This window comes from Olea europaea, chromosome 2 (genome assembly GCF_002742605.1).
Source record: "Olea europaea var. sylvestris chromosome 2, O_europaea_v1, whole genome shotgun sequence".
NCBI lineage: Eukaryota > Viridiplantae > Streptophyta > Magnoliopsida > Lamiales > Oleaceae > Olea > Olea europaea.
The window spans coordinates 9,560,393-9,581,510 of record NC_036238.1 but is presented as its reverse complement, the minus strand read 5'-3'; the positions used below and the strand labels follow the sequence as shown (position 1 = coordinate 9,581,510).

At 38.5% G+C, this 21,118-nt stretch overlaps 1 protein-coding gene across 1 annotated transcript; it reads left to right on the top strand.

Annotated features, from left to right (window-relative positions):
- The first annotated feature begins 584 nt into the window (after positions 1-584).
- Positions 585-3,040, top strand: LOC111372112. Its single transcript, XM_022994288.1, has 3 exons — positions 585-1,013; positions 1,116-2,016; positions 2,085-3,040. The coding sequence occupies exons 1-3, from the start codon at positions 585-587 to the stop codon at positions 3,038-3,040; spliced, it is 2,286 nt and encodes a 761-aa protein (XP_022850056.1).
- Positions 3,041-21,118: the final 18,078 nt, after the last annotated feature.

Sequence of the window (21,118 nt, the reverse complement as noted above, 5' to 3'; positions counted from 1 at the left end):
CAGTACATAGACTTAACGTGAACCCGAAAGCAAGACCTGTGAAGCAAAGGAAGAGGCAGTTTGCACCGGAAAGACGAGAAGTCATAAAAGAGGAGATTACCAAACTCCTTAATGCACAGTTCGTTCGAGAGGTACAATATCCCGAATGGCTTGCCAATGTGGTTCTTGTCAAGAAAGCTAATGGAAAGTGGCGAGTTTGCATTGACTTCATAGATCTGAATAAAGCATGCCCCAAAGACAGTTATCCCCCGCCCAGAATTGACAATCTCGTAGATAGCACGTCAGGTCATATGTTGTACAGCTTCTTGGATGCTTTCTCGGGGTATCACCAAATTCTCATGGCAGAAGAAGATCAAGAGAAGACCTCGTTCATGGCAGATTCAGCCATCTACTGCTACAAGGTCATGCCCTTTGGTCTGAAGAATGCTGGAGCAACATATCAAAGGTTAGTGAACAAGATCTTCGCTAAGCTAATTGGGAAAATAGTCGAAGTGTATGTGGATGATATGGTGGTTAAGAGCAAATAGTCGAGTAACCATGTTTCTGATCTAGAGGAAGTGTTTGCTACGTTACGGAGGTACAACATGAAGCTCAACCCGGCAAAATGTGCATATGGGGTGGCATCTGGAAAATTCCTGGGTTTTATGATCACGCACAGAGGAATAGAGGCAAATCCCGATAAAATCCAAGCTCTGATAAGTATGGAGGCCCCTAAATGCAAAAGGGACATTCAGAAGTTGACAGGTCGCATAGCAGCACTTAACAGGTTTGTTTCTCTGGCAGCTGATAGGTGCCCCCCCTTTTTCAAACTACTTAGGGAAAATAAGGGGTTCAACTGGAACGAGGAATGCAACTTAGCCTTTCAGGAGCTTAAACAGACATTGTCAACACCTCCAGTCCTTACTAAACCCGAACCCGGTGACACGCTGCTATTATACTTGGCAGTTTCTCAGAACACAGTAAGCGGTATCTTGGTAAAGGAAAAAGGAAGAGTTCAGCAACCTATCTACTATGTAAGTAAAGTGCTCCTTGATGCAGAAACACGATATACACTTGCAGAACAACTCGCCCTTGCTTTAGTAGTAGCTGCTAGAAAATTACGGCCATACTTCTAGTCACATCCAATTGTTGTGCTCACCAACCAACCTCTCAGACATATACTTCAGAAGCCGGACATCTCAGGAAGACTGCTGAAATGGGCAATTGAACTCGTCGAATTTGACATAGAATTCAAGCCACGGCCTGCAATCAAGGCCCAAGCTTTGGCCGACTTCATAGTAGAGCTCACCCCGAGATCCTCAGAAACACCTACCGGGAGCCCAAACTCGACCTCAGGAATATGGAAAATTTTTGTTGATGGAGCATCCAATAGCTCGAGCTCGGGGGCCGACATTATTATCACCAGTCCGGACAAGATTACAGAGATACAATGCGCTCTCAGATTTGAATTCCAGGCTACCAATAACGAGGCAGAGTACGAAGCTGTTGTTATTGCCCTAGAACTCGCGAAAAATCTTGAGTGCAAGCGCATCAAAGTTTTCAGTGACTCGCAGCTAGTGGTCAGGCAAATCGTGTGGTCTTTCGAAAGAAAGGATGAAAAAATGAGCTTATATTGTTTGAAAGTACATGACCTCCAGAGGCAGTTCGTAAGTTGTGAAATTCTGAAGGTAGCCAGAGCCGAAAATGCCAAAGCCGATGCATTATCCAGACTCGTCTTCATGGGCGTTGACGAGCTCAATAAAACCGTGCACATCAAGATGGTTGCAGAACTAAGTATAGCCCAGAGACCAACAATCATGGACATCGACCATGAGCCCTCCTGGATAGATCCAATAGTTGATTACATAAGTAATGGCAACATTCCTGCAGACCTTCGGCTCGCCCAAAGCATTCGGTATAGAGCTGCTAGATATTGCTTAATCGAAGGAGTCCTGTTCCACAGAAGTCTTACACTCCCTTATCTAAGGTGTCTTAGACCCTCCGAGTCCCTTCAAGCAATGACTGAAATTCACGAAGGCATTTGTGGGAATCACCAAGGAGCCCGAGCTCTGGTACATAAGTTGATAAGGTATGAATACTACTAGCCAAGTCTGAAGAAAGATGCCCAGATTACGTTCGGAAGTGCGACAAGTGCCAAAGGATTGGCAACATCATACATACTCCTGCTGAGGAACTGACATCCATTCACTACTCAGCTCCCTTCGAGCAACGGGGAGTTGATATTCTTGGGCATTTTCCCTTAGCCCGAGGACAATTAAAATTTGTAGCTGTGGCAGTGGAGTATTTTACAAAGTGGGTAGAAGCCGAACCTCTAGGAACAATTTTAGAACCGAAGCTCAGATCATTTATATGGAAGTCCATCATATGCAGATTCGGGATACCAAGAGTCCTCATCACAGATAATGGGAGACAATTCGACAATCCCCAGTTCAAGAACTTCTGCGCCAGCAATGGGATTGATCATCGCCTGACCTCGGTCTCACACCCACAAAGTAATGGGTTAGCTGAAGTAACTAATCGGATCATATTGCAAGACCTCCGAACAAGGATAGGAGACGCCAAAGGTGACTGGCCTGACATGCTGCCTTCGATACTGTGGGCATATAGGACTTCACACAAGACAGCAACTGGTGAAACGCCATTCATGTTAGCTTTTGGACTTGAGGCTACCATTCCAATTGAGGTTAGCCTCCCCACAATAAGAAAGCTTGAGACAAATAAGGAGACACAGACTGCCGAACATCTCGACTTACTCGAGGAGGTAAGGGAGCAAGCTTCCCTTAGGACTGCAAGTTACCAAAATAGAACGGCGAAGCACTTCAACAAGAAGGTCAAGAACAGGAGATTTAGAGCCGGCGATCTTGTCCTAAGGAAAGCAGAAGCCGCCACGCACCAACCAGGGAAACTTGGGCCAACATGGGAAGGACCCTACGAGGTCATAAGAAAACTTAAAGGGGGAGCTTATAGCCTCAGAGATACATCAGGGAATCTACTCCCAAGGCCATGGAACGCCAACAATCTGAAAATATATTACAAGTGATTAGCTATAGCTGTTAATTTTCCTTTAGGGCTTGCATGCCCGCTTCATATTTTCTTAATTTCGTTTTTACTTTTCGGGCTCTAATGCCCAGTTAACTCATGCTCAAATGAGCTCGGGTATGCAACGCTCTCGAGCCTTTTAAATGACACAAGAAGTTTTCTTTATGATATTGATCCTTATTAAATTAGCATAAGGTTGTGCCCCGCGCATGCAGCTAAAAACCTTTTACTAAATTAGCATAAGGCCGTGCCCCGCGCATACAGCTAATACCTTTACTAAAATTAGCATAAGGCCGTGCCCCGCGCATGTAGCCAAAAACCTTTTACTAAATTAGCATAAGGTCGTGCCCCGCGCATGCAGCTAATACCTTTACTAAAATTGGCATAAGGTCGTGCCCCGCGCATGCAACCAAAAACCTTTTACTAAATTAGCGTAAGGCCATGCCCCGCGCATGCAGCTAATATATTTACCGATACCACACACGACCTCAAGCTAATATAGGTCGAGCATATAAGCCCAACCTCATCGATCCCAGAATGACGTTAAACGAATAAATCTTTAGCTCGAGGTCGGGTCATAATGCATATGACGCTGCAGTTATCCCCGACCTTAAAAGATCCCAGAATGCTTGGCAATGTATAAATTTTAAGATCGAGGTCGGGTCAATATTAATATAGTTGCCCACTTAAATGGTAGGGTCAACCCTCGATATAAACAAGAGTTCAACACTAGTGCACGATCTAGTTCCCCCAAAGGTACACCACCGAACTTAAATGGTGGGGTCAACCCTCGATATGAACAAGAGTTCAACACTAGTGCACAATCTAGTTCCCCCCAATGGTACATTACCGAACTTAAATGTTGTGGTCAACCCTCAATATGAACAAGAGTTCAACACTAGTGCACGATCTAGTTCTCCCAATGGTACATCACCGAACTTAAATGTTGGGGTCAACCCTCAATATGAACAAGAGTTCAACACTAGTGCACGATCTAGTTCCCCCAATGGTACATCACCGAACTTAAATGTTGGGGTCAACCCTCAATATGAACAAGAGTTCAACACTAGTGCGCGATCTAACTTCTCCCAAAGGTACATCACTGAACTCAGAAAAAAGACACCCGAAATACTCTACGCGCACAGGCTATAAGTTTAAAGACTAGGACACATTCCCTAACAACCAAACTCTAAACTATAATGAGTTCAAAATTACAATACAAGATCAACACACGATCTGAATAATAAAATGCATGAACTGATAAAAGACAGAGGCCCAATTCGGGCAATAAACTTGCATATATTAAAAAACCAAAGTACATAAGCCCAGATCGGGCAGACAACATCAGCAAAAGAAAAATTATTACAAAACTCGGGGTCGGGAAAGGCCTAGTCTAGGTCGATGTGGTCACTACCCCCTCCATTGTCGGGGGTTCCAGCATCGTCATCTTCATCATCCCCATCACCCTCGGAGGAGGATAGCTCGAGGTCCTTAGCGAGCTCGTTCACAGTCTTTAGCTCCTCCACTATAGACTTCAAATCCTCGGGGAGCTTCATCCTGAGGAACGACCGACCTAGACGCAAACCATAGTAGTACGAGCCGGACCCATACTGACCCAGGAGAGTCTTGAACTCATCAGACTTCTTGAAGTCATCGATGGCCTGAGCTCGGGTTTCAGCTTGAACCCTCGCAAGCTCCGCCTCAAAAGAGCTTCGCGAGTGAATGAGCTCGAGCTTCGCTTCCTTTGCTTCGCCCTTTGCAAACTCGACCTCGTCCTCCGCCTTCTTGAGGTCCACCTTGGCCGCCTCCAGGGCCTCTTCCAGCTCCTTGGCCCTCTTGAACACAACCTCGCTCTTGACTTCGAGCTCGGCTATGCGATCTGAAGAATTCAAACCCTTGAGCCCAAGACCTCGAGCGACACTTAGTGTCTGCAAAAACATGTATAAAGCTCGACGTGAGTACAAATTATGAAACCGATCAGGGCTACACGAGCATTCATATTAAAAACGTTCCTTCAGTGTAAGGAGCTCTAGAGTCCGAACTCCCTCGTTTATATCGACCTCCTTCTCATATTTCTCAACTATGCCCTGAATAAGAGCACATTCGGCGTACTCCTCGAGCGACTTCGTGGGCATATGGTCGTCATCATCAGCCAAGAGGTCTGACCCATAACAAGGGGTTCGAGGACTTGTGGTTGAGGGGTTGGCTGCTTCGAAGGGGTCGGGTTTTGTGAACTCTGCCCCAAATCCACCATGGTTGGACGAGCGACCTCCCATGCCCGCTTCTTCCCCTTGGACGAAGCCGTTGTCGAGGCTTTTGACTTCAGGCCCTTGGCCTTTTTATGAACGTTCTCCAAGAGAGCTGATGGATCGAAAGACATCTCGAATTCTACAAACAAAAATGTAAAGGCATTAGCTCGAATTATAGGTCGATGATTATCCATGAAATATCAAATAATGCATAAAAAGAAAGATCGTACCCTCGAGGCCTTTCACGTTAGCAAGGTCGAGGGTGTCGTCTTCAAGCAAGAAATCGATCTTGTCTGCAAAAGGGGTCGTAGTTCACTAACCTCAGCCTATCTCTCTCTAAAACCTCAAAATAGGCCTGACCTTCGTTAAACCTATCCTTGTTAGGGATTTCCCACCTCGGGCTAAATGGATGATCGAGGTCTTGAGGTTTCACAAAAAAGAAACGCTCCTTCCAACCTCTAAGTGAGCTCGGGGTATCAGGAGTTCTAAACCCCCCCCCCTTTGTTGATAAATAAACAAAACAATTATACCCCTAGGAAAACTTCATATCAAACACCATTCGAAGTAGGTCGACCCTAGGCTCAACCTCGAGACATCTACATAATATGAAGAAATACACTAACAACCTCCAACCGTTCGGGGCTAGTTGACTCGGACACAGGTAGTATGAGGTCAGAAAATGAATGAAAAATGGGTGAAGAGGCCACCTAAGCCCGGCCTTAAGAGCATCCCTAAAAAAGGTCATCTCCCCCTCTCGAGCTCTTAACACGGTCTCAGTTGGCCCTGGGGTTCTAATATCACAAATTAGCATGACCCCGAATTCTCTAGCTATTTTAATAATTACATGTTCTTTATACCTAGTTGGTTCCTTGGGATAGGTCAGGACGTCGCTATGAGAGTTAATGGGGATGGCCATAGGTATAATGGATGTATTTACATCTTCAGGCCTATCACTATAGTTTGAGTCCCTAGGAGCCTGACTACTGTCACTACTACTTGAACCTGTGCTACCACTACTCGACATTATGCTATAATCAAATAAAACAACTTAAGGGCTCGAACTCTTACCTCTGTGGATAGTCGCTCACAAACCCTACTAATCCCCGAACTCGAGCTCAATTTACTGGGAGTTGAGAGTTAAAAGTGAGAAAATGAGAGTGAAAATTGGATATTTATAGGGGACTGAGGAATACCAACGGTCATGCAATCTCATCCCTTGGACCAAGACACGTGGCGAGAATCTAAGGTCGTGCTCTGACATTACACATGGCGGCCATCTGAGATCGTTCACTGACATCCCATCCAACACTCGACACGTGGAGAAACATCTGGATGTTCATGCCTCTACATCTTCGCTCATAGACCAGAATGAGACGGCCTCTACGACCTCGATGCACGGGGGCCAGTGATGATTCCAGATCTCGTTATTATCGAACCCCGATCACACCTCCAACCCCGACCTTATCATCATCTAAAAACACCAAAACCAGTTTGGGTATTTGAGGTCGGGGTATAGGTCATGACTCGTCAACTTCCATATGTGACCTATGGAAGCACTAATCCTACCTTGAACACAATCCCTACCTTCTTAGACTTCTTCTTTGACTTAAACAGTGATTTAAATACATGAGGTGAAACACCAACTCCTTTTCCTACGAGTAGAAGGATTGTGGCAGAATCAGTCCTCCTAGGACTCAACCACTAACACCTATAAATACACAATTTGTGCTCATTCCAAAGGTACGTTCTTCATTATTATCCTCAGTTTATAGCCTCACGCATAAAATTCCCTGTCTGACTTAAGCATCGGAGAGGCGACGAGCACAAACCCCGTTGCCTTTGTTTCAGGTACCAGAATGCGCAGTTCGTGTTCCATCCCAATCATCAAGCTAGAGATTTTCAGGTGATATTTTTTGGTAGCATCAACTACCATTATTTAAGGTTAAAAGATGAATATGGAGTTGAAATTGAAGTCAAGCAATACCCAGTTGCTCTTTCATAAATAAATAAAATAAAATAATAAATCTAATCAACTCGTGGGTAGCTCAATTTGTTCCTAATGGATCCAGCCAATAAATCAAGTTTCATCTTATAGTTTTTAGGAAAATGCTGGCACGGGGTCTGTACAGGCCAGACACATCCGACGTGGGTGGGATGGGGGTGGGTGATTATTTGAAAAAAAAAATTAAAAAAAAATAATAATAATCACCCAGCCCTTGTATGTGTGTGGCCCATACAGCCGGCATGGTCCTAGTTTTTAAAGTATAATTGGATTGATTCTTGGTACAGTGTTAAAATTTTCAAATCAAACGGGTAAGTGAGAAATTCAATTTTGACAATACTTGAGGAAACCAACGTGCGTTGTCTTGTCTTTCTTTGCTACAATAGATAGGATATTTTATTTATTTAGATTACATTATAAAATAATACATATAAAACATTTCTTGTAAGAAGATGCAATCCTACCCGTTCCATAAATTAAAAGAATATGAAGTAAAGATCTATTATTGCTGCCTCTTTTTCCTCTTATAATTCTAGACTAGTATCATCTTTAATTATTATTGCATTTAAAAATTGTAGGGTTATCTTCTCTTATAGCAAGAAGTTATTTAATCCCGGGCTTAATTTTTTCAAAAATAATTTTTTTTTTCAAAATTCACATTTATACGTAAACTTAAAATATTTTCTTATTTTTTAAACACCCGATCTCCAAAAATTACTATTCTAAAATATATTCCCCCTAAATTGCATTTTAATGAAGCCTATTTTCATTGATATCCTCTATGACACAACGCTCGACTAGACAATAACCGTTGTCTTTACCAAATTATAATATCAATAAAGTACACTACCAAAAAACTGTGCGAAGACGATGGGTTTTACCGGTTATTAAATGAGAGTAAAAATCCATTGTCTAGATGAATGTTGTCTTATATCCTTAATGACAACAGTTGTTGTAAACTCGAATATCGTTGTCGAAACGCTCATTCACGATGGTTACGTAACTTAATAGTTGTCATTAATAGCATAGACAACGATTTTACACATTGGTTTTAAAAATGAACCATTGTCATTAGTACACATTAACACTTTAACATATAAAGCTGTCGCCATATGTCATAAACTAATAAGGTTTCGTAATTAAGCATTGCAATTGTAAGTATATAGACAGTTTAAATTAATTTTATCATTCATTCCGGCCAGACGAATTGGTGTTCATTTCTAATAGAAATAACTACCATTATTTAAGGTCAAAAGATGAATATGGAGTTGAAATTGAAGTCAAGCAATACCCAGTTGCTCTTTCATTTAAAAAAAAAAATATTACAAAAAAGAAGAAGAATTCAATCAACTCGTGGCTAGCTCAATCAGCTCCCAAACCTATAGTGCTGTCCTTGTGAGTCAGAAGAAGGTATATATGAAATCGAAAGACTGAAATATGTCACATAGTTTCCTCTTCTAAACAGGCAACAATATTATAAAGAAAGCATGAATAAAAAAAATAAAATAAAAATCAGCTCTCAAACCTATAGTGCTGTACTTGTGAGTCAGCAAAACTGCTCTCTTCCCCGAATCGGGAAGATAGCCTTTTCCCGATTTTCAATTTTTTATTCATTTTATTGCCTTTTGCCTTTTTCAACTTCCCCACCCCCTACTCATTTACTAATTTTTATACAATATCTTAAGGATACAATTTAAATCGTGTAAAAAAAATTTGTGCAATACCCTTAAGAAAAAAGGAAAAAATTGATCTCGTACTTAAAAAAATAATAATAATAAAATAAATAAATAAAAATTAAATTGCTCCACGCAATCAGGAGAAGAAAAAAATAATTGGATGATTATTTTTTTTGTGTCAATTTTTTTAATACACGTGTTTGATATACATTTAACTATTTTCGATATTCAGTTGGATCATTCGATGTATCTATGATATAGATCTTGAAATGAATTTCGAGAGAATATAGAAGATTTATACATTTGACTACCGTACAATTGTCGATGAATTTTAAAAAAATAGTTAAAAATGTATTCTAAAAATTTAAAATATTTTAAGGGTACGATTTAAATCGTGTAAAAAAAATTTTGTGCAATACCCTTAAGAAAAAAGGAAAAAATTGATCTCATACTCTAAAAAAAATAAAATTAAGTTGCTCCACGCAGTCAGGTGCTCCTGGCTGCCAGGAGAAAAAAAAAAGGAAAAAACTTGAGAAGTTGCTCCGCGCAGCCAGTAGAAGAAAAAAAAATAATTGATAATAAATTCAAAATTTTTTTATGTTTTTGTCTTGATTTTCGGGCTTATTATGGGATATCAAACGAAATCGAAATATTACATTCTTAATATCATTTTGAAATACTCATGACCAAGTATTTCAAGTCATTAACGGTGCGCGAAACGATCAATCGTAGCAAATGTTACGGCGCGTCAAAGTAGGCATTTTCAAACTAGTATTTCTAAACTTTCGATACCAAGTTAACTTTAAAAAATTTTCGACGATTGTACGTTAGTCGAATCAATAAATTTTCTATATTCTCTCGAAACTCATTTCGAGAACTATATTATAGACATATGAATGATCTAAATGAATATCGAAAATAATTAAACGTACATCAAACGTATGTGTTAAAAATTGCGTAAAAATCGTCTTTTTTTTCAAAAAAAATTAAATTATTTTATTAATATTTATTATTTTTTCGCGACAAATTTTTCAGTATAATTTAAATCATTTTATAAAAACAAATTTATGTGATTTGACGTCAATTTTTTTTTTGACGTAAAAATTCCTAATAAAATTATTATCACTTTATAATTTATGCTGGTTATAAATTATTATACTATTTTTTCATCATCATTATTTTTATATCTGAAAATTTTTTATACATAAAAAAATTCGATCATTTTTATGAAAAAAGAAGACGATTATACGGTAGTCAAATGCATAGATCTTCTATATTCTCTAGAAGTTCATTTCGATATCTATATCATAGACATATCGAATGATCTAAATGAATATCGTAAATAGTTAAACGTACATCAAACGCGTGTATTAAAAAAGTTGACACAAAAAAAATTATCGTCCAATTATTATTTTTTTTCTTCTCCTGGCAAGTGCTCCTGGATACGCGGAGCAACTTATCAAGTTTTTTCCCATTTTTTTTTTCCTGGCAGCCAGGAGCAACTTAAATTTTTATTTTATTTTATTTTATTTTTTAAGTATGAGATCAATTTTTTCCTTTTTTTCTTAAGGGTATTGCATAAATTGTTTTTACACGATTTAAATCGTACCCTTAAGATATTGTACAAAAATTAGTAAATGGGTAAGGGTGGGGACTTGAAAAAAGCAAAAGGCAATAAAATGAATAAAAAAATGAAAATCGGGAAAAAGCTCTCTTCCCGATTCGGGGAAGAGAGCAGTTCTGTGTGAGTCAGAAGAAGGTATATGAAATCAAAAAAGTGAAATATATATGTCACATAGTTTCCTCTTCTAAACAGGCAACAATATTATAGGTATTAATCAAACATAAAAATAAGTTACAAATAACTTGAAATTTTGATGCTCATATTTGTTGTCCCGGCTCGACTTCTCATATCTAAAATTTTTACTACTTAAAATTGTCGTGAAGTTTAATCATTTAGTGAAATACGACAGTTCTGTTCTTTTACATAATGACACAAGTCTAAATCTGCCCTCCCGACTTAATTGTTTACTAATATTTGACACCTCGAAATTATATTGTGATGTCAAAATCAAATGGTACAATAATCAAGTTGGGACATCAAATTTGAACTTAAACCTATTAGATGAACTCCCACTCTCTATATTTCTCTCTCACCTAAATTATATTCCTATTATCTTTGTAAAAGACAAGTAGTGCGATATTAATGAGAGTGTTAGTGGGGGAAAGTTGTGAAATTAATGACTAATGCATTTCTTTGTTTATGAAATAATTACATCTCACTTAGTCAACCATCCAACAATGAATGTCGGCGTGAGCATTTGAATGTTTGACCTTTTCAATTGCTTTATTTTACATTTCGGTGGTGCTAGTGGTACACAGGGGTATATCTAAGCGTGTACACCCCTCTCACATGGAGTGTGGGATCCACCCGAATAAAAAACATTTATTCGAGTGGACCCCACACCCCACGTGAGGGGGATGTACACCCTTAGGTACATTCTATTATGTACCACTAGCATTTTTCTTTACATTTATGGGCTGACCCATACTTCACGTGTTGATAGGTTTGTTGACAATTTGCAACTCAGTCGTCCTTTCAAAGTCTTAAATTCAGGGAACGGAATGAGTCGAAGAGTAAAAATATTGAGCAATGCCATAAGTAGTAAATACAGTAATTTTGACATTATGATTGACAGTTTTTTCACATATAAGAGATACAGACCACAATTAAAATAATTGTGAACCCACAATTGTTAGAAAACTGTATGTGCGTACACACATCATTATTTATTTACGTTGGAGATGATCAACATGGGAAGCGACATTAAACTGTTGTCTTATATCCTCTACGACACAACGCCCGGCTAGACACTAACTGTTGTCTCTACCAAATTATAATATCAATAAAGTACACTACCAAAAATCTCTACGAAGACAACGGGTTTTACGAGTTATTAAATGAGAGTAAAATCCGTTGTCTAGTCGGATGTCGTCTTATATCCTCAATGACAACGATTGTTGTAAACTCGGATATCATTGTTGAAACGCCCATTCACGACGGTTACGTAACTTAATAGTTGTCCTTAATAGCATAGACAACGATTTTACACATTTCAGCCACTTTGATAGTCTACCACAATAAAAATAACCATCGTCGTTAATTAGTACACATTAACATAGTTTATTAACATGTAAAACTGTGCCATATGTCATAAAAGACTAAGGTTTTGTAATTCGGCGATATAATTGTAAGTATATAGACAACTGTTTAAATTAATTTTATCATTCATTCCAGCCAGATAAATTGGTGTTCATTTCTAATAGAAATAACTACCATTATTTAAGGTTAAAAGATGAATACAGAGTTGAAATTGAAGTCAAGCAATACCCAGTTGCTCTTTCATAAAATAAAATAAATAAATAAATAAAGAATCTAATCAACTCGTGGGTAGCTCAATTCGTTCATAATGGATCCAATCAATAAACCGAGTTTCATCTTATAGAGTTTTTAGAAAAATGCTAGCACAGGCCTGTATAGGCCAGACACATCCGATGTGGGTGGAATGGAAGTGGGTGATTATTTAAAGAAAAAAATAAAAATTCACCCACCCATTACATGTGTGTGGCCCGTACACCCGGCGTGGTCCTAGTTTTTAAAGTATAATTGGATTGATTCTAAAATATATTCCCCAGATCGCATTTTAATGAAGCTTAGTTTCATTGATATTTTAAATTCTTTCATATTATTATAACATCAACTTTAGAAAATTCTCGATGATGTCATTTACAATTTGTTAAATGCTTATGACGTCTGCATAAAGAATTAATTTTCTTCTATTATATCAAGGTGACCCAACTCATGTACTGTCATCTTCTAAAAGTCTAAATATACATTGTAAATTAATTAAATAGTGCATTAATGTGGTTGGTTCAATGCATGTAAATAAGAAAAATTCATAATTAAAATAGAAGAAACTAAAATGCACATTGAACATCTTCATAAATTAATAAGTATTAATTTTTTTTTATTAAGAGCACCTCAATTAATTGATAATATGAGCACAACTTTATTTATTCACAGAATTTATACTCTATACATTTAAAGAAAAATACTTATTTTTACTTGGTTTTTTTAAAAGCTAAGTCAAACTTCTAGTTAGATTATAAGTTTTTAACATTTCATACCCTTTTACATGACTTGGCATAAATTTCATTAGAAAGACTGGGATTGTTCATAATACTTCTTCCTTAACAATTTTAAAGTCTATGCACTACAATAAAGTTTATTTTTCACGGCATGTACTTTACGAGGTATGACTGAGCATTGTATAAAGCAAGCCATAGAAAGTGACTTGCTTTTTACATCGTGTCAAGCATGCTGTAAAAGACCGTATCATGTTGACCCCTAAAAATGAGCCAATAGGAACCCTGGCCCACTCACGTCCACGCTGTAACGCCCTAAACTTTTTTTTTTTTATTTTTGTTATTTTTAAATAAAGATGAGCTCGAGGTGCTACCAAAACTTTTCTCTATCCAATTTAAGCGGAAATATATCGAAAATACTCGATTTGAAATTATTAATTTAAAATTTAACACAACATATCGAATGCTTGAACAACATATTAAATAACAAGCATACGATATTCTTCAAATAAAAGTGGACAATTATCCTTCTAGAAAATTTATTTAACGACCCCATAGCATCGCTCTGTCAATCTTCCACGCGTCCATACGACCCATTCTCATCTGAAAATATTGTAAAAGTGAGTATTTTTTAAAACACTTAGTAAGAATACGTACACATTCTTATTCACATGATATAAATATAAAACTGACATAACACACCAACATTTCTTAGATTTAGAGATCAAGGAATTTCTTAAGAATCCTCATATCCGGTAGGATATAGCATCTTTTCTTTGATCTGACGGTCCATCCGAAAGATTTAACTTCTTTGCATTCGACCCGAAAGCCTTATAGTATATCATGCCAGAATTTACATATATATCATGAAATAAGAATTTACCACTTGCACCATGTATTTTTACCTCAATTTGATATTAAATAAATTTGAAAATATTTTGTGAAACAAGATTATATCCCCTATTGAAAATTGTGTTCTCCTGTATATGTAATGAGAGCAAAACAATATTTCTCACACCTTTTTATACATAATATTCGCTTGGAAAGCAAACCATCACACGTTAGGGAATTCAATGGTTAATTAACTTGCTCTTTATTTCAAATCCATCATGGTGAAAAGTTGAAAAGAATTATATATTAATTAAAAGAAAACATGGTTGGTTTTATGTTTTTTTTCAACTCCCAAAACATCCCACTTCATTTTAATATTTACCTATCATTATTACATATATATTTTATTAATAAAATATAGGATTGAAATAATTTTCTTTCTATTAAGATAACTCGATTATGGCTAGTCCAAAGTTATTTCTTCTTGAGCCAATTTATATTATTTAGCACGAGCTACAAAATGAATATAATATCGATATATTTTTATCAACTTTTGAAATACTTAAATATTTGACCCAAATAACTTATGATACTTTCAAAAAGTATACGTATGCAAAATAAATTATTTATACAAATAAGTGAGTCACATGTCTCACTTCAATTTTTTGGGACCTTAATGTGACGACGGGACTTGACATGGACTATTTTATTTGCTAAATGACTAAAATTAAGTTTATGCTCATATGAAAAATAGTAAGAAAAATTTGGGGTGTTACACATGCGTAGCCACGTGTAAAGAAAATCACTCCTTGAGACGCAAGTCACTAAAGTGTTTAAGCACCGGGGTTTGATCAAGATGATGTAATAATTGAAGAACAATATTCCAGCATGTAGAAATGAGCAATAATTATTATGTAATAACTAGAGAGAGAAGAGTTGTATTGCTTTTTTAGTGTTTGAAATTGCATTAGCCTTTAAATGATACAAGATGGGGTACTTATAATGGTGCAATTGAAGCTATGACCTTCGGATTAAGCACCAGCCCATGGGGACTTCTTATCACCCACTTAGCCTATGTTGTACTTGATTGTTCTTGGAAAAAGGGGGCTGCCTATAGTCCATAACTATACTTCTGGTCATAGGGCTAACATGATTGGATGTGTCTGGATTGCAAATTGTCAAATCAATTGCTTTCACAAGATCTTCACATAAAGGATCTTCTTGGGAAACGTTTCTGGTCCGAGGCTCTTAGGGCTTTAGACAATAGGCGCTTCGATGAACCTCTTCCACTGAAGCGCTATTTTTTCAAAAGCTTCTGCAGCCTTTTAACTTGATGACATCGATTGCTCCTAATAGATTTTCACGTGGGTACCATATGGACAATAGCTTTATCCTCGATGACGAGGCGTAACAATATTTCCCTAAGTCCATATATAATGAATTCAACTCACACATTCAAGATATGTTCTACACTCTCTAGCCAAACCCCCATTTTCATATTGCACTCTATATATTTATCTCCGTCTGGCCGTTGACTTGACCATCGGAGTGCAAACGGTCGTCGGACTTTTTTCTCGTTTTGCCGCCTTTGCCTCTTGACAGGGTGCTACATGCGCAGGTTTTGATGGGACGAGACTAGAGAACTTGTTGGAGCCATTTTTGGAGGTCAACAGATTGGCGCCGTCTGTGGAAAAATGGTACGTTAACCATGTTATACCACATCCCAAAAGCCAAGGAAGAAAGGAGAGAATTTTCCGGTCAATCTCTCTACCAAGAGAGAAAGCAGCAAAGAAAGGAAAAATGGAAATATCTACCAGGGAGTCTAAAGAAGGATTTAACGGGCACTTGGTTCTAACGAAAGTACATGGTTTGTTCCATCAAGAAAATAGGGGTGAAACGTGAAATCAATAAACACTTGCCGGTGGGTCTGTCAAAAAGATGGTTTGTTTGCTCCCCTTTATGGATGGCAGTATTCACCCATTTTACTGGAAGAAACCAACACCAAATGAAAGAAAACCCAGCTACAGGAGAAGCAATGGGTTGGAATTATGGATTTCCCAAAGCAAAATTGAAGCCACAGCAATTGCTACAACGGTCCAAACCACTAATTTCAATGCCAAAACTACAATCAGAAAAACGCAACCGATGAAGAAGTAGTCGCTGCATCAATGAAAAACTCCGATGACCATCGAAGAGGTAATGACGGTATCACAATGAACTTTATTCTACGGTTCTAGCTTCTGTCGGTTGTACAAAGCATTAAATTTTGTTGGGAACAAAGCAGGTTGCGTGTTTCTCTGTTTCCAGGTTCCATTAATTTTTGCTGAGTGATTTGCTAGCATAAATAATAGAATATTGCTACTCTAATATACTTTTGCAGAATTGTGTTGACTTTTTAGAAAACTCAATTTTCCCTACTTCATGGATTGTTTGTCGTCTACCTACTGGAGCGGGTCGGCCCATTGACATATAGGCCTCTTCTAAGGTTTGTTTTGGGCTTACATTTAGTAGCTTATGATTGGGCTTGGCTACTTGGGATCCCAATTTCATCCAATACATTTGAGCCCATATTATACTTCCAATTTCTAAAGCCATCTTTTCCTTCGGCCCTTGCAATAAGATACTTTGGCGTCATAGATTTTGTTTGAAAGTGGGCTTATTTATAATGCTACGATTCAAGTGGAAGAGGGACCAGGCCAGCCCACATTACTTTTGGAAAAGGGATCATTATATATTTTCTCTCTTCGGTCTCCAAAGTTAACTCACCTGGGAAATTGTTCTAAATTTAATAGTAGATGAAACCAATTAAAATGGTCATCGGAGTCTGCTGGCATTTTTTATTCTCATTCACTTGCAAAGATGGCTCGACATTTAGTGAAAATATCTATAGGTGCTCTCTATGTGAACACCCACATTTTGCACATTTTTATTCCCATCTGATGAGTTTGAGACTGCAAAATTATTTTTTTTGCCTGTTAATGATCTAGCAACTTTGCCAATTGGTTTCTTTGGATGTTCAAGCAATTCTCAATGTTGTCAAATAATTCTTCTTCCGAGAATTTCAACGGGACGATAATGGAGCTTAACTTGATTGCTGGAAATGAGTAATCTTTGCCCCAACATATCTAAGAAATGGCCGTTGGCAGGCACACACCACATATTTAGCAAAAATTTGTTGTCTTGATCTCTCTCATTCAAAGGCACATTTGACTATCATCTCTATTATTCGAGGCAAGTTTTAAGACCTCTCATCTTTGAAGGTTTAATTCATCATCGCAATCACTCAAGACGAGCCCTAGCTCATGAATTCCTTATCATTGGAGACGAGACAAGCCGAGCTTGTGGTTTTCTTATTTATTTAAGACGAGCCTTAGCTCGTGAATATCTTATTATCAAAGGTGACATATCTTAGAGTACCTCACTCCTTGAATAAAGGAATAGGTGATATATCTTGGAGTCCTCGTTCCTTGAAAAAAGGAAGAGGCAAATCACCAGGTGTTTATCCCTGGCTTCGCGGGATGCTTATTCCCCGCCTCATTTCGTCGAGCTTAGCTCCAAGTTCTCGTTTATCCGAGGCCAGCTTATAAGACTCCGATCGTTCGACACTTCACCAGGTGTTTATTCCTGGCTTCGCGGGATGCTCTAAGTCCTCGTTTATCCAAGGCCAGCTTATAAGACTCCGATCGTTCGACACTTCGCCAGGTGTTTATCCCTGACATCGCGGGATGCATATTCCCCGCCTCATTATCGTTGAGCCTAGCTCTAAGTCCTCGTTTATCTGAGGCCAGCTTATAAGTCTCCGAGAGTTCGACATTTCTCCAGATGTTTATCCCTGGCTTCGCGAGATGCCTTTTCGTCGCGCCTCACTATCGTCGAGCTTAGCTTTAAGCCTTCGTCTATCCGATGCCAGCTTGTAAGACTACGATAGTTCGACTCTTCACCAATCATATGTTCCCCGGCTTCGCGAGATGTCTTTTTCTCGCATCACCATCGTCCAGTTTAGCTCTAAGTCCTCGTCTACCCGAGGCCAGCTTATAAGACTCCAATAGTTTGACAGTTCATCAGAGGTTTATTTGTGGCTCCACAAGATGAGTATCCCTCGCCTCACTATCGTTGAGCTTAGCTCTATGTCATCGTCTATCTGAGGCCGGCTTATAAGACTCCGACAATTCGACAGTTCGTTAAATGTTTATTCAACGCTCTGCAAGATGTCTTCCTCACTTCTCACTATCGTCGAGCCTGACTCTAAGTCCTCGTCATTCCGATGTAAATCACTAAGGCTCCCATAGTTCAAGTATTATTCGCGGGACATCTATCCCCCGCCTCACTAGATGTTGTCCACAGCTTGACAAAGCTTCAACCCTCCCGAGCGGAGTCCTCTGCGGGTCATCGCCTCGATTGCAGCGTCGCAAAAGCTTTACCGACTTTCAGGGATCTCCCGCATCGATCGCAGATGAGCTCCCCATTCAGTTTTACAAAGCTTAGACACACCTGAGGTGAAGTCCCCTGTGGGTCATCGCCTCGGTCGCTGTGTTCCCCCCGAGCTTTACAAAGCTTTAGTCATCTCCTAACGCGTCGTCCCCTGTGGATCATCGCATTGGTGGCAGATGAGCTCCTCACTCAGCTTTACAAAGCTTAGACACACCTGACGTGGAGTCCCCCGTGGGTCATCGCCTCGGTGGCTGCGTTCCCTCATAAGCTTTACAAAGCTTTAGCCGTCTCCCAACGCGTCGTCCCTTGTGGGTCAGCGAACCGGTGGCAGAAGAGCTCCTTCCTCAAGTAGCATTGAAGCTTCAGCGCCTCAATTGAAGGTGTGTTCCGACCTTCAGCTTCACAAGTTTCAACATCTCCCTTGCGTCGTCCTATGAGTCAACGCTTCGGTAGAGACAGTTGAACCTACAACCGCAGCAGCATCCATACACTCAGCTGATCTTAAAAAGTCAACGGCTGATATACATCATCATGCTTCAGTATCAGTACAGCTACTTATATTCAGTCCAGAGCATCGCCTCTGCTACTATATCCAGAGCATCACCTCTATTACTACAATCGGAGCATTGCCTCTACATCCAAAGCATCGTCCCTGTTGCCTATGCTACTTACATTCAAAGCATCGTCTTTACATCAACTTTATCACAGGAGCTTACATTTTAAGTCCGACCCGCATATGAATAATACGACTCGGACTTGGGGGCCTACTGTTACGCCTATGAATTATCACTCCATCTTGGGCCATCTTATTGGACTCGGACGAGGCCCATCAGAATTGGGCCCCAAAGTTGAGGCTCTAAGAAGTCTAGCCGAGGCGCCACAGAGGCCATAAAAAGTCCAGCCGAAGCACCTGCCAAAGTGCCTATTACTTTGCTCACCTCATATTGGGCTCGGACTTAGGCCCGTTAACCCGCTTGGCCCATTTCACATCCATTTCTCTATATATATTGATTCAACTCACACAATCAAGGTATGTTCTACACTCTCTAGCCAAACCCTCATTTCCATATTATTGCACTCTATATATTTATCTCCGTTCGGCCGTTGACTTAACCGTCGGAGTGCAAACGGTCGCCCGACCTTTTTCTCGTCCGACCGCCTTTGCCTCTTGACGGGGTGCTACATGCGTAGATTTAGAGGGAACGAGGCTAGGGAACCTGTTGGAGCCATTTTTGGAGGTCAACAATCCCCATAGTCCAAGTATAGATATTTATATCGTAGTTGGAATTTAGATTAATTTCAACCTAATCCTCATGTAAGGATTTGTCGACAACCGAAGCTTCATTGTGATAAAGCTCTTATTTTGGAAATTGCTAATTATCATTTGAAAGTCGACGCTCTGAGGAGCATAGCTTTGTTAAATTTGTTGAAATTTTGCTGAAGTAATGAAATTCTAAAGTGTATTTATTTGAGAATTTTGAAATTTTAATGTTGAGGCTGGTGTTATGAAGCGCCAATACTTTGAATTTTGAAATTGAAGCGCACCTTCAAAGTTGTGCTAATGATTTGATGGATTGTGTCCAATCAAGGAAAGATAGTTGAGCTGGTTCAACTTTCTATACATGGACCCATCATAACAAATAGTTCAAGGAATTTTCTCAATCAACTGATAGTATTTTGGATGGTTTCCATTTAGATGGACCTCAGGTGCATATTTATGTAAGGTTAGGGATTTTTGCTGATACAAAATGAAGGTCAGAGTAAAATCTGCAAAAAATGAAAAGATTAGGAACCACTGTTGCAATTTTCCCTAGAAATAACTACCATTATTTAAGGTTAAAATATGAATATAGAGTTGAAATTGAAGTCAAGCAATACCCTGTTGCTCTTTCATAATAAAAATAAAAATAAATAAATAATGGAACTAATCAACTCGTGGCTAGCTCAATCGGTTCCTAATGGATCCAGCCAATAAATCGAGTTTCATCTTATAGTTTTTAAAGTATAATTGGATTGATTCTTGGAATAGGGGCAAAATTTTCAAATCAAACGGGGAAGTGAGAAATTCAATTTTGACAGTACTTGAGGAAACCAACGTGGGTTGCCTTGTCTTTCTTTGCTACAATAGATAGGATATTTTATTTATTTAGATTACATTATAAAATAATACATATAAAACATTTTTTGTAAGAAGATGCAATCCTACGCGTTCAATAAATTAAAAGAATATGAAGTAAAAGATCTATTATTGCTGCCTATTTTTCCTCTTATAATTCTAGTCTAGTATCATCTTTAATTATTATTGCATTTAAAAATTGTGGGGTTATCTTATCTTATAACAAGAAGTTATTTAGTCCCGGGCTTAATTTTTTAAGAAATGATTTTTTTCCCCCAAAATTCATGTTTATACGTAACTTAAAATATTTTCTAATTTTTTAACCACACGATCTCCAAAAATTACTATTCTAAAATAGATTCCCCAAAATTGCATTTTAATGAAGCCTATTTTCATTGATATCCTCTATGACACAACGCTCGACTAGACAATAACCGTTGTCTTTACCAAATTATAATATCAATAAAGTACACTATCAAAAAACTGTGCCAAGACGATGGGTTCTACCAGTTATTAAATGAGAGTAAAAATTCGTTGTCTAGATGAATGTTGTCTTATATCCTTAATGACAACAGTTGTTGTAAACTCGAATATCGTTGTCGAAACACTCATTCACGATGGTTACGTA

Bases quoted from the DNA above. Each gene is read 5' to 3' on its own strand.
- LOC111372112 (XM_022994288.1), top strand. From the start codon at position 585: ATGAAGCTCAACCCGGCAAAATGTGCATATGGGGTGGCATCTGGAAAA. The intron at 1,014-1,115 runs GTAAGTAAAGTG...CCATACTTCTAG, and splicing joins TTCAGCAACCTATCTACTAT to TCACATCCAATTGTTGTGCT. The intron at 2,017-2,084 runs GCATTTGTGGGA...GAATACTACTAG, and splicing joins AATGACTGAAATTCACGAAG to CCAAGTCTGAAGAAAGATGC.